Source organism: Trichosurus vulpecula, chromosome 7, assembly GCF_011100635.1.
Source record: "Trichosurus vulpecula isolate mTriVul1 chromosome 7, mTriVul1.pri, whole genome shotgun sequence".
In the NCBI taxonomy this organism is placed as follows: domain Eukaryota; kingdom Metazoa; phylum Chordata; class Mammalia; order Diprotodontia; family Phalangeridae; genus Trichosurus; species Trichosurus vulpecula.
Window position 1 is genome coordinate 183504639 of NC_050579.1, and position 15203 is coordinate 183519841.

General features: G+C 40.2%; 1 protein-coding gene across 2 annotated transcripts in view; it reads right to left on the reverse strand.

The window, feature by feature from the left end:
- ANKRD6 (ankyrin repeat domain 6) overlaps positions 1 to 15203 on the reverse strand; it is a 94812-nt gene that overhangs the window by 41814 nt on the left and 37795 nt on the right. For both annotated transcript variants that reach the window (XM_036767307.1, XM_036767306.1), the window contains exon 2: positions 4863 to 4961. In XM_036767307.1, the coding sequence (XP_036623202.1) occupies positions 4863 to 4961 (99 nt within the window). The remainder of the gene's footprint in view (positions 1 to 4862; positions 4962 to 15203) is intronic.

Sequence of the window (15203 nt, forward strand, 5' to 3'; positions counted from 1 at the left end):
TCTGATCCCTCCCATTTTACAAGTGAAAAAAAACCCGGAGGAATATAGAAATGAAGTGATTAGGCCAAGGTGCTACAGAGAGTTATTGGCAGAGTCCGGACTAGCGCTCAGTTCTCCTGATCCGCAATTTGGAGCTCTTTCCGAATTGTCTTCCTTATTTATGAGGGAATTCAGACCTGGGCTATTCTTGGAAAGAGTGAGACGAAGTGGTGGTATTTGGGCTATCTCTCCTAGCAATTATCAAAATCAAACTCCACTGGTTTGCCTCTAAGATGAAATACAGGTTCCTCTTTCTGATGTTAAAAGGAATGGGGGGGATAGGGAGCTGACCTGTGACTTTACTGGCATAAGGAACTCCCAAAGGAGGACACTCCTTCTACCAAAGCAGATCTTCCCTGCAACTTAGTCTTAGAGCCTGTAACTTAGAGCAACTTACAGCCTAGAACACTGAGAGCTAGCTATCTAGCCAGCATTTATATAATGTTTTAGGGTTTGTGAAGTATTTTACAAATACAATCTCATTTTATCCTTGCAATAACCCTGGGAGGTAGGTGTTATTATCTTCCCCATTTTACAGGTGAGGAAACTGAGACGGCTAAAAGTTACTTGACTTGTCTAGGGTTACACATCCAGTATATGTCAGAGACGGGACCTGAGCCCAGGTCTCCCTGGCTCCAAGGACAGCACTCTAGACATTATTATATACTACCTCTCATTGGCCTTTAAAGTCCTTCATACCCTGGCTCCAGCCCTATCTTTCGAGTTTCATTCCATAGGATTCCCCTTAATGTGCTCAACTTTCCAAACTAGCCCTCCCTTGCTGTTCCTTGTACCCAATATTCCATCTCCTGACTCTGTCTTTGCCCATTAGAATGGGAACTCCTTAGCAGTGGGCTTGGTACATCACAGGCGCTTAATAAATATTGCTAGTTTTATAACTGATCTGCCCAAATCATCCACCTCATCCCTGAAACATGCCCCTCCTCACTTTTACCTCTTAGAATCCCTAGTTACCTTCATAATTCAGCTAGAATGCTGCTTTCTGCAAATAGACCTTTTTTTCTGATCCTGTTTGCCAGCCCATCCCCAATGTTATTTTCTATAATTTGTATTTATTTATATGTGTACATGTTCATTCCCCAATAGGATATACGCTCCCAAAGGGCAAGGACTAATTTTCCTTTGTCTCTGTATCTCTGTCTATCACAGTACCTGGCCACATAGCAGGTGCTTAATAAATTCTTGAGGGATGGACAAATAGTTTGGCTATGGAAAAGGCCAAATACTGTAGGTATATTCTGATTAATCAACAAAACGGTGGAGGGGAGATTGTACTGACTGGTAATCTGAAGAACAAGGGATTCTTCACCCAGCAATTCTGATTAGGGAGACACTGAGCTATGTACTAGGTTTCATGAACTGATGACATCCCGACATTCACATCCCTTTTATCTATATATATTTTTAAAATTTGGAGCTTTTAGGAATTTGAAACCTCTGGCATCAATATCTTTAGATTTAAATCTATTTAGCTTCCCTCCAAGTGGTCAGAATAGTGAGAGCGGTGAGAAATAGTGGGCAGAGATTTTTAAGCCAAGCGACAGGACTAATCCTGAGCCATGCAAGGAGGAAGCGTGCATCTTTTCAAGAGCAATCATGCCAGGACAGGGCGCACATGCAAACCTGCTGAAGAGAAGCAAGAGGCCAGAGAGATGTGCAAAGGAAACTGCTGACCTCCTTCTCTCTCTCTGATCTTCTAGGTTCCTTCCTAGCCTTTCTCCTCTGGTCTTTCTTATTTTTCTCTTCCTTGATGCCTTTCACCGTGGCCGCTCTGTCCTGGACTATTTCTGAGGTGTGTGCCGTGTGAATGCTCATGGACCAATCACAGACCTCATTAGAGCTCCAACACGATTTGGCAGGATTGTCAGGAAGCAAGAGAGAATTAGCTCCTGGTGTTCCATACTCTAAGGAACTGGTTTCCACAGGTTGAAATTCATAATAATCCCACTCGAGGCCACTGAAGGTCATTCTTCCACTAATTCTCAGTCTTTAAAAATGACTTTAAAGACCAATATCTGCAGAATATGAAGTTAGGGTTTTACACTCTTCCCAACAGTCATGTTCTCTATCAGTGCACACTGTGCAGGATAGGTAGATAATTTCATTTATTCATTTTCCCAGTTTTGTTAAAAGAACAAAAGCATGGAGTTTTCTTCTATTGATACTTGCAAGCCTCCTCAAAGACTCTGCATAGGATCCAAGATCTAGAGCTAGAATGGACCTGAGAATTAACCAGTCTAACCTACTCTTTTTATACAGAAATTGGGGCTCAGGGAGGTGAAGACACTTGCCTAAGGTCACCCCCGTTACAGGCATTGGAGGGGAAATTTGAACCCAGATCTTTTGATTCTAACACCAGGGCCCTTTCCACTGGACCAAATGGCTTCCCCACTCAACACCATGCCACACTCAGCACACCATGACTACTCTGGAGATAGAGACACTGGAATCAGTGGGTGCTCATACATTCAGAAATTCATCCTTTCATTACAAATAGAGGCCAGGATGAGGCCACCACATTATTGGTTCCCAACTCTTAATGACAGCAATACAGGATTTTTGTGGTTGTTTTAAATATGAGGCATGTAACAGAGGAAATATAAGTATTTCTGAGTAGGACAAGGTAAAGACACAAGGAAATTAATAATTTCATGTGTGTGAGCAGGGAGGGAGGGCAGGATGCTATCGTCTGAAGTTAGATAAAACTTTCCTTATGCAGATGTTTCCATCTTGTGATCATCACCTTTGCCTGCTCTCTCTCCACCCTTCCCCCCCCCCATTAATATAGCCTTGATTATTGTCAAACAATACACGCTTTCTAAATCTGTTGAAATTCAGCTGCACAGTGACTCCTACAGGACCTGCCAGTGGAAATTTGTGTGGTTAACCACAATTCTCCATATTTAGTACTAGATTTCTGTCAATGTGTAAATGAGGATGTGATCACATAGCAACTCAATCCAACTTCTTCTACTCCAAGTCACTTACTTCAAAAACAAAAAGCACAGACACTGAGGTGATCTTATCTTTGGAGGAATGTTCTGATGGTGTGTGTGTGTGTGTGTGTGTGTGTGTGTGTGTGTGTGTCCAAGAGCATATATTGGAGATAAATAAATTTAGTTAGACCCATCTTCTTTAGAAAACTTTGCTTCTACTGAAGTGCACAGCATTTTCATGAAATGATTGAGAAAGACTAGGCACACATTCATAATCCCTGTCCTAGAAGAGGCTGAGATTGGTGGACCTGTGGATCTCTTGAGTGTGGGAATTCTGAGCTGCAGTAGGGTGTAAGCCAACTGAGTGTCTACGCTAAATCTGGGACTAATATGTTGAATGCCTCATGGGATCAGAAGGCCATTAGATTGTCCCAGAAGAGACAAACTGGCCTAGGCTGGAAAAACAGAGTAGGTTTAAGCTTCTATATGGATCATAATTGGTATCAGGCCAGTGAGTGGCTTTGCACTTCCATGACCTGATGAGATAAAGAGACACAGCCTCAAAAAAGAAAAGTAATGGGAAAGCCTCTCACATCATGCACAGTCACATGCACACATGTACAATCAGCTGTATGTTCTGTTATCTCTTTAGATGTGCCATCATTGTTATATTTCTACGAATGCCTGGCATTAGGGCTTTACAAAATGACCTCTGGAAACACTACAACAGATTGGTAAATCCCATCGTAGCCACACTCAGGTGTGCCTAAATCTGATCATTTTCGGGAATTATTAAAAGTGAATCTGGAGGAAGTTATGTTAAACTCAGTATTTTCAAGAACACTCAAATGACCTGCACTTTTCTCACCCATATCCATATTTATCAGGGAACACTACTATATAATATATTGGTGGAAATGACCTAGTGGCCAACCTCCTGTACAAGGGATACAGTGAATATAGAACTGGAAATAAAATAAATTTTTTTTAAAAAGAGGGATATAGTGGCTTCCAAGAGCATTATTATATGACATAAGGAGAAATAGTTATTGACTTTTCTTATATAGAACTGCCATTCTGCTGATGTTTAAGGCTGAGCCTCAACAAATCAGATATCATTCACCAGCAGCCACTGAAGTTGCCTCCTGTAGGTTAATACTATATTCTAGCAAGATATAGAAGAGGATGAACACTTAATGAAGACGCGAAAAAGGAGAAAGAAAAACTCATTTTCTTCCTTCATTTTATCTCCTTTAGATTTAAGAAACTTCAACTATAAATACATCTAATAGAGGGGTTCTTAAATTTTTTTGTGAACTGGCACCCTTGAGCCTTGATGAAACTTATAGACCCCTTTCTCAAAATGTTATTTTTAAATAATTGAAGGAATTGCTAAATTTTAGAGGTTATTGCAAATAAAGGTGTAATTTTTTCCTCACCCAGGTTCACAGTGACTCCCTGAAAGCTACCCATCGACTCCTTGTAGGTCCAATTACACCAGATTTGAACTACATACAAACCAGCATCACAAGGGAGTCCCAGTGAGGCTCTCCGTGTACTTAAAAGTCGAACATATGGCCCTTTAGTGCTAGTCCTATCAGAAGGAGAATCATGGGTGACTGGAGAAATCAAGCATCATGACTCCAATTTGAATTTGCTACTGGGTATATAACTCAAGGCATCCTTTTAGGCTGATCTTCAGAATTATTTTCCCTTGTATGTGAATGACCTACATGAGGGAATCATAGAGGTTAGTCTGGTCTGGACTAGCCTATCCCTCCCACTATCACTTTTAATTGCACCATATACTTCTCTAGGCAAATTTTGATTCTTGACAGGAGAACAACCCTCAACCCCTTTACTTACATCATCCTGGACATCCAGGTCACAGCCTGCCTTCAACAAGATCTGGACAACAGGAAGGTGGCCTTTATTGGCAGCAAGATGTAGTGGTGTCCGGCCATGCTGTAGATGCAAAAAAAGAAAAAATGCTGACTTCAGATTGATGAACAATTCAGAAACACCACTTCTACTGTCTTTCTCTTCCCCACCCCACTAAAGAAATGTTGCTTCACAGTGACCTTTATTGAGATCTTTTCTCCATGTTTACATAGAAATTCTCATTAATTTAGCTAGAACAAAAGGTGGATTTCCATTCAGCAGAGTAATCTGGGCCAGGATTGGGATGAATAACTGAAATCCATTAAAAAAAAATGGAACTTCATTTTAGTCAATGATATCAGCACCCTCACTAGTTTCTTATAAAAGGGTCAATTTGTAAATTGAATGGTCTAAATTTATCTTCTTTCATTTCCTTCTGGGTAAAAAGAAGAGGGAGAATAGTTAATTCAGGGGTAGGGAACCTGCAGCCTTGAGGCCACATGCGACCTTCTAAGTCCTTGGGTGTGGCCTTTTGACCGAGTCCAAGTTTTACAGGACAAATTCTTTCATTAAGGGGATTGGTTCTGTGAAGTTTGGAATCAGTCAAAGGGCGCACTTGAGGACCTAGAGGACCACATACTGTAGCTTCGAGGCAGCAGGTTCCCCACCCCTGGCAGGCAACCAGAAAAATCACAAGTTAATGATCATCCATCTAGGCAAAAAACACTAAAAAAATCCAAGCAAACCAAAAACCCAAATATTGTTTCTTATCTTCTAAATTCTTTTCCCCAAAGAACTTTTGATTCAGAGGCCCCAGATCCAGGGCACTCCTGGAAGAAATAATGCAATTCAGTGCAAATAAACTAACTAGAAAATAATAAGAATGTTTTTCTCTTCTGAAAAATACTGTATTCCCAAAGAATTTAGATTTCTTTTTCTTCCTCCCCCAATTTTTACTTACCCTGGGGAAATGGCTCTGCCCAATTATCAACCCTGATTTAAATAGCAGCCTCCCAGCATGCTGGAACATACCACCTGATGTAAATCAGGGAATTATTCCTGCCACATTAAGGCATGTTAATCTGCTCAAAAGGTTTACACCCCTCTGTGAAAGAATAGCTTAACAGAAGAGTTATAGGCCATATAGAAAACAAAGTCTCTAAATGACGCTTATTAGAACTTTTGCAGTACAGATTGTTTTCATGGTGCAAATTTGTGAAAAACCACCAGAATCTGCTAAAACCATTCTTAAAGCCTAGGTTTATTTGCTATTACTAGCTTGTTGTGGAGAAAGTAGCAATCAAATGATAAGAGAAAACAAAGACTCTTAATTTCCGCAAGTGAAATGCAATCAGAGAGGTAGGATTCTGGGGACAGAGGGAGGAAAGAGGTCAGCGCTTACTTTAAAATTAGATTTTTTAATTAAGAACATAGCTTCTCCCCGGAAAGTGGGTTATAAAGAAATCTTTAGAAAAACATTATCTAGTATGAAGTTAAGGAGTGACCTTCACTCCCTCATAATTGTGCTCAGCCACATTCCAATTTAACCTGGATTTTTAAGGTTTAATGAGGTTCTTCTCTAGTTGTTAGGACAGTACAAAACTGATAGGAGTTTTATTGACTGGTTTCTTCTCAATGGATTTGGTCATTCACTGTAGTATGGTTTGAGATGTTTCTGTTTCTACCTTTACTACAAATACATCCATGGAGTTGATACTTTGAAATTTTATGCGCATCTTTCGTGGGAAAGTTTATGTCTTTAAGAGATAAAGAATATCTACTGTCTAAGTGACACATATACATACATATGTGTTTCTTAGATATATAGTGCAAATGGATTACAAGTTGGGTCCAGAATGAAGCAGGTCGGGGAGAACAGGCTTGATGATTGCTTTTAAGAAAATGTGAGGGTCAAAGGATATGAACAGGCAGTTTTCAGATGGAGAAATTAAAGCTATCTATAGTCATGAAAAAGTGCTCTAAATCACTATTGATTAAAGAAATGCAAATCAAAACAACTCTGAAGTACCACATGACACCTATGAGATTGGCTAACATGAGAAAAACAGGAATATATAAATGTTGGAGAAGATATGGGAAAATTGGAACACTAATGCATTGTTGGTGGAGTTGTGAATTGATCCAACCATTCTGGAGAGGAATTTGGTACTATGCACAAAGGGCTATAAAACTGTGCCTACCCTTTGACCCAGCATTGCCACTTCTAGGTCTGTATCCCAAAGAGATTATAAAAACAGGAAAAGGACCCACAATTACAAAAATATTTATAGCAGCTCCTTTTGTGGTGGCCAAGAATTGGAAATTGAGGGGATGCCCATTAATTGGGGAATGGCTGAACAAGTTATGGTATGTGAATGTAATGGAATACTATTGTGCTATAAGAAATGATGAGCAGGGAGACTTCAGAAAAACCTGGAAAGACTTACATGAACTGATACTGAATGAAGTGAGCAGAACCAGAAGAACATTTTACACAGTAACAGCAAAGTTGTGTGATGACTAACTTTGATAGACTTATCTCTGCTTAGCAATGCAAGGATCTAAGAAAACTCCAAATGACTCATGATGGAAAATGCCATCTGCATCCAGAGAAAGAACTATGGAGTCTAATTGCATATCGAAGCATACTATTTGCTCTCTCTTTTTTTCCTTCTTTCTTGTGGTTTCTCCTATTGGTTCTAATTCTTCTTTACAGTGAAAATACATATAATATGAATGTATATGTAGAGCCTGTATCAGATTTCATGCCATTCTTGGGGTGGGAGGAGGGGAAGAATGGGGAGAAAATCTGAAACTCAAAATCTTACGGAAGTGAATGGTGAAAACTAATAATAAATAAATAAACAAACCAACAAATAAATAATAAACAGATAAATGAAATAAAATAAATAAATAAAAATGATGAATAAACAAATAAATAAATATAAGCTGTGGGGCTCCTTAAGTAACAACAAGTTATATTCAAAACAAAGGCCCATCTTTTTAAATGTCAATATTCTACTGACTCTCTGTGGCTGCAAGTCACAGAACAGCACTACAGACTCCAAAGAATTGAATATGAGTACCACTCAAGAGGGCATTTGAAAGGCACCTCGGGCCCAAGAGCAGGCTAAAACACAAAACAAAGAAGCATGAAGAATCAGAGTACAGAAACAGAGGGACAGAGATTTTGATCTGGAAGGAATGTCGAAGGTTATCTAATCCAATGTTTCATTTTACAGATGTGGAAAGTGAGACTCTGAGAAGTAACATGACTTGTTCAAAGCATCATCAAAGAAATGAATCATCAAGAAAGATAACAGGCTGATCACATGCCAAGAGCAAGGGATAACCAACAGACAACCTGTGTGTGTTTTTATAACATTAGAAGAAAAAGTGAGGAAATCCCCTGGCACAGTGGGTGGCTCTCTTGAGCTGAAGTTATGGGAAGACATAAATAAAAGTCATACAGGGCAGGCAGGTAGGGAATGATGAGGTCTGTGTTATGGGAGGGAATCCACAATGATGAGATCACAGATGCATTTGAGGACAACAACAACCAAAAAGGGAACGTGGGTATGTATTAGTGTAGGATGGAAGAAGAGAAAGCAGTAGGCAAGGGAATATGAGTGAGTGAAAGGAGCACTAGACCAGAAGTCAGCCTGCAAGGCTAGTCTGTGACACTAACTAGCTTTGTGGCCTTGAGCAAGATGCTTCAGTTCTTTGGGCCTCAGTTCCTTCATCTACATATTGAGGGTGTCAGACTAGGTGACATCCAAAGTTCTTCCCAGTTCTAACGTTCTATGATTCTCATAAGTGCCTTGGAGCTGATTGGGTAGGTGAGTCAACTTCACCTGGTAGGCGAAAGTCAGCTCCAAAGCACTTATGAGGATCATAGAACGTTAGGACTGGGAAGAACTAGCAATTTGAAGGAATGGGTTTATATCATAGGGTTACAGATTTAGAGGTGGAAGGGTCCTCAGAGGTTGTCTGGCCAAAGTTCTCCATCTTAAAGATGAGGAAGCTGACAGGCCAGAATCACGTGAAAGAGACCTAAAATAGATGAAATACAATTATATAGACTGTTTTTGCTTTACCTAAACTTGCATTAAGCAAATTTGACTTAATGTAAAGAATTCTAAAAACACCTATGTTAATTCTACTGTACAGTACTGTTTTCTGTCTCCATTCCTGCACCTTGACTGGGACCCACCCATCAAACAAACAAATGAACCCTAAGGAAAAAAAAAACACTCCAAGTTAAATCAGGAAAAGGAACATGCAGAAAGACTGCCACCACATTACTGGGGACAGATAGGGGCTTGATTTGAGACCTCTAGCACTGAAAGAGGAGACCTTTGCTGGGCCGTGTGTGTCTGTCTTCTGACTGACAAAGCTTGGATATCGCCTGTCTGTTCCCAGCATCTTCGCATTGCCCCTCTTCTCCTGTGCCCGTGTCTAGCCCCATGTGTCTACCCCCAGTATACTCTTCCTCTCAATTCTGGACAGACTCCCATGTGTTGTTCTTCCTCCTGCTCTCACTTCTCTGTCCCGGGACACCATACATCTTTGAACCCTGTGCTGGCCTCCTCCCTCCATAGGCACACAGCTTCCTCCCTTCTTCCCTTCCTTTCTCCCCCATGTCTAAGGGCAAATTCCCACTATGTAAAAATCCCTTCATGTAGAGGTCCGTGGAACAGTCCACTTACATAAAGTTAGGACTGTCCGTACCTACATTTCAAGAAGTAGAGAAAACTGCCCAGAAAATAAAGTTTGAAAAATAAATATAACGTATAAGAAGAGAAGTGGCAACGGCTAAGCCCAGCAGCACTTCAGATGAAGTGAATAAATTTGAGAAAAGGTCATTTGGAATGGCTCCTATACTTCCCACCTTAGCAAATCAGTTTCAGCCCAAACTACAGGACAGAGTTCCAAACCTAGTCAGATCAGATCAATTGACTGTTCAGGGGCAGGAAGTTTCTAGGGCTGATCTAGAATTATAAGGTAGGCAGGTTGAAAGCAGGTTTTTTATTATTATTATTATTAAGACTACCACTACTACTACGCTAATATTTATGGACAGCAAAGGCTTAACATTTTTTTTTTTCTGTTGTGGACCCTTTGGCAATCTGGTGCCATGGGCCCCTTTTCAGAAAAATGTTTTTAAACACATAAAATATAATAATTTTCAAAAGAAACTATATTGAAATATAGTTAACAAAATATTTTTTAAAACAGGTTCACAGATTCCAAGTTAAGAACCCCTGAGCTTTAAAGGTTTTGAAGTGTTTTATACATATATTTATATATTTTATCTCATTTAATCCTTACAACAATCCAATGAGGTAGAGATTAATATTATTCCCATTTTATAGATGGGGAAAACTCCCAGAACTAATCTAGATTGGTATGATAATGCCAAAAGTAAAAATCGTAGCTATTATTGATATAGCATTTTGAAGTATGTACCCAAGTTCAGAACGACTCTGGGGAAGGGGAGAAAGCTAGACCAACTCCAAAAAAGTGAAGACTATGAGACAACTGTCCTGAGTGTGTTTAGTGTTGCTTGCTGTTCAGTTGCCACAGAAGTCAGTGAAGGGGAAGAGTCTTATGGAGTTCTTAGGATTTCTCTACCTCTTCGTCCCATCTGCATAAATAATTGGGAACGTAATTATTTTCATGCTGCAAATACTTATCACAAGCAAAGAAGTACAAGATAATTAAATGTGCCATGAGATGATGTTGCTACTTGGTTTTGGATTCACTAGAAACTCAATAAACTTAACTCCTTTCGGTGGTTGCCACAAAGGAAGTTCTTAAGGCATTCTAGTTGATTGATTAATGGATTGCCTCTTCAAGGAGAATGTGAGAGCTATCTTCCATTTGGCTGTCTTCTGGTTTGGTTTTCGACAGAAGTGTTTAGATGGATACCACTTAATTCCTCCAGTGGTGTATCTATATATTGGTCCCTAGGCAAGGATCTCATACTTGGAGTATCAACACCTAAATTGATGTTAAGGGATGACTTAAAAACTGGAATTCTTAGCTCCCCTACCCCTTTTCTGCCACTCCACTATCATCACTGAGAAACAAAGGGGGTCATGCAGATAAAGGACTGTTCTGTGTTTTCCTTTCATGGGTTGGCTATAGCCAAAAAAAATCCACCAAGTGGACAGTCTGTTGGTGATGAGTTTCTCTTTATTTGCCTAGGCAAAAACAGACACAGCCTGTTTCTGAGACTGAATTTGAAGCCTTTCCAACACAGTGGAAACTGCCAAGAGGTGCTCTGTTGGCCTAGCCTTTTAGAACTTGGGTCACCTCCACACCATGATGAAGAGGCTCCAGAGCAAAACGATGTGGGGGAATTCTGCCACAAAGTGGCAGTGTTGGGATGAAAAGGGACATTACCTTCCTTGCCTATAGGATAACCATTCCCACTGGAAGCACTTTAGGGGAGCAGTGACAAACTCAAATAGGAATGGGGGCCACTAAACCATACATAAGGATCCCTGCAGGCCATATATTGGCTTAGAAAACCACATATGTTTACACATTTGTTATTAACGTATTTTGTTAGCTATTTTCCATTTACATTTTAATCTGGTTCAAGCCATTCTCGGGAGTGCTGTGGGCTGCATGAGGCCTATGATATGCATATATGACACCTGTGTTTTAGAGACACCTTTTTTGTTTTCTAGGACTAGGATTTTACAGGACAGAAGTAAATTGCTTGCGTGCACACACACACACACACACACACACACACACACACACTCATCATGGTGCTGCAGGACACAGGCAGAAGTGAGTGAGTCACTTGTCTGTTCAGTGCTTAGCACAGTGCCTGGCACATAGCAGAAGCTTAATAAATGTTTACTGATTGATTGAATGGAAACTGTAAGTACTGGTGAAGTCCTGAGGGGGCTGTGTGTTTTTGGAATAAATGCCATGCCTCAGGCCAATTTTGCATTCAGGTTTGTTTTCCAGTTTCTCAGAACTGGCAAACAGGAAAGAACAAAAGTAAAAAAAGATAATTTATTATATTGTGAATGACAAGAAAAAAAATTAGCAAAGATAATAAAGTTTCCTTTTTGCCTCCACCTCTCACCCAGGAAAGATGAGTTCAATTCTTGCTCAAATTAGATTCCAGTGGGTGAGGCTGGCCCATTCCCATTCTTCTGTTGACCTTAGGGAGGCAGACTGTCTTTGGGTTGGTCACAGAGCTCACTCTCAGAAAAGCTGCAGATTTTTGTGTGAGGCTGCTCCACTTGTGGCTTGCTTTAGATCTGAGCAGTCTCTCTAGTGCAAGGCTTTTAATGTTTATTGTATCATGGACCTCTTTGGTGGTCTGATGAAGCCTGTAGACCCTGTCTTAGATTAATGTTTTTAAATACATAAAACAAAATATATAGGATTACAAAGAAAACCAACTATATTGAAATACAATGATCAAAAAGATTTTTTTAAATTCATGTGTTCCATGGGACCACTGGGACTCTAGCTTCTTATAGACAAGAATGGTCAGAATCCCCTACATAACCCTCCCTGGGCTAGCCACATGCCAGAGCCCCAATCCAAACTTACACCTCTGGCCCAAGACCAAACAAACTGTCATCCTTCTTGAAAGTATCATCTACCACCTGCCAGATAATAAATGATACCCAAATCACTAAAACGAGAAGCTTCCTTTAGACAGACTGAGGGCCTGCCACAGGCTGGCATATTACCAAAGATGGGCCATCCAAAGCCAGGAGATAGAAAAACTGGCAGACTCACTTCCAAGCAGCACATATTTCCTCTTTGGTAAGGGACATGAAGGAGAGGCCAGGGCTGAGGTACACTTGCAGACAAGTGAACAGCAACAGGCACATGAAATGTCTCTAGGTAGAGAAAGAAGAAACAGAGGAAAGAAAGGAAGAAGGAAGGAAGGGAGGGAAGGACAGAGGAAGGAAAGAAAGAAAGAGAGAAAGAAAGAAGGGAGGAAGGAAGGATGGAAGGAAAGAAGGAAGGAAAGAAAGAAGGGAGGAAAGAAGGATGGAAAGAAAGAAGGAAGGAAAGAAAGAAAAAATAAGATGAAACAAAGTAGCCAAACCTAGAAACAACTCTGGGGCTGTACACCTTTCTGGGATTACACAGATATGTTCCAGCAAGTTGAGCCCCTATGTCCTGACTCCAAGCATAACTTCTCTGTGGGAACAAAACAACAAAAAAAGGAAAAGAAAAAAAGCCTCAGGATCAGAGTGTCTCACATCCCAGCAGGTTGTGGATAAATCACAACAGGATAAAGGGAGAACAGAATAGAATAAGGACCAAAGTCTGAGAAGTCCTGATGAGGACTAGACAAGTGCGTTCGCTCTCACTCTCTCTCTCTCTCTGTCTCTGTCTCTCTCCCTCTCCTCTTCCCTCCCTCCCCACACACCCCCACCCCACCCCCACACACAAACAATTCCTCACAAACCTCCAAATTTAGCTAAAAGAAGCCAACCCCCAGTCTTTTCAAAGGGCAAATGCAGCTCTGTGGCTGCAAAGCGAACATTCCACAGGCAGAATTCCATGCTAAGATAACAATCTCCCACCAGTGAAGAAATAATTGGAGCTTGGCCAAAGCTAACTTAGGCCTAAAATAAACTCCAAAAGGAAGCAGGGGTGTTTATTTTCATAGCGGGTGAGATTCATTTGTAAACTCTCTCATCACCTGCACGTTCTCCAGCAGGCAGTACTGGGAGTTTACATCAGAAAGACTTGACATGAACACCCCTTAACACACAGGGGAGAGGGGAGGGAGGAAGGTAGATTATCTGAAAATGACAGCTGCATCAGGAAATCCACTCCTCCCTTTTAATAGGTGTCATTGTGCCTTAATGTCACAAAACGTGATGGTGCATAAAGACTCTCAGAACACAGGCCACACAGAATGAAATTCTCACTTTCATTGTCCCTCTTCCCTACTTCAATAACTCAGACCCTTGTATACCAGAGGGCTAAGTTTATCAGGTTCTGGTAACACCTGCCCTGGATAAAGAAGGATGGATATTCCCTCAGGGAGCTGAGGCAAGAAAGGGATATGGGGTGGCTCTTGCTATAGATACTAAAATAATGTAAAAAAAAACTCATGCATTTATTGTGTCCAAAAATATATGTTTCATTCTTCAAAAGCCATTTATTAAACATTTGTTATATGCAAAGCCTGTGTTAGATGCTGGAGATACCCAGGTCCTACTCTTAGTGACTGACTTTGATGTTCAGGGTATGATAAATATCCAAATAATTTAATATAACAAATAATAATTATATGATACATATAGTGTGACATGTATGTTATATATAATAAATATGTATTTGTAATGTAACAAATTTAATGTAAGAAAGAATGGCAACTTTGGAGTGAATAGCTTCAGTTGAATGAGGTCAGACTGATTACAGAGTTTAGAAGATAATGAATGGGAACCCTTTGACCCAGCAATATCACTCCTAGGGCTGTATCCCAAAGAGATCACACAAGTGGGAAATGCACCAAGTATGTACAAAAATATTTATAGCAGCTCTTTTTGTAGTAGCAAAGAATTGGAAATCAAGGGGATGCCCATCAGTTGGGGAATGGCTGAACAAATTGTGGTATATGAATGTAATGGAATACTATTGTGCTGTAAGAAATGAGAAACAGACAGAATTCATTAAAACTGGGAGAGACTTACATGAACTGATGCTGTGAGGGGAGTAGAACCAGGAGAACATTATATACAATTACAGAAACACGGTATCTGTAAGGACTAACTTTGATAGACTTGGCTTTTCTCATCAATGCAAGGTTCAAAGATAGCTCCAAAAGACTCATGGTGGAAAAAGCTATGCACACCCAGAGAAAGAATTACGGAGTCTGAATGCAGACTGAGGCAAACTATTTGCTCTCTTTCTTCCCCTTCTTTTTTGGTTTCGTTTCTTCTTTCTCACGATTTATTCCATTGGTTATAATTCTTCTTTGCAACTCAACTATTGTGTAAATAAGTTTAATGCGAAGGTACATGTAGAACCTATACTGGATTACGTGCCATCTTGGGGGGAAGGGCAGAGGAGAGAGAGAGAGAGAAAATTCGGAACTCAAAAACTTGTGGAGCTGTGTTGAAACTAAAAATAAAAAAATAAATAAAAAAAGAAGATAATGGGAGAAAGTAAGGTAATTTGGAGCCACACTGGCTTCAAGACCCTATTCCTCCACAGTTACTTAATGATGACCTTGAAGAAGACACTTAACTTTACCGAGTCTAAATTTCCTCGTCTGTAATAAACAATACTTACTCTACCTACCTGAGGAAAGTGTTTTATAAA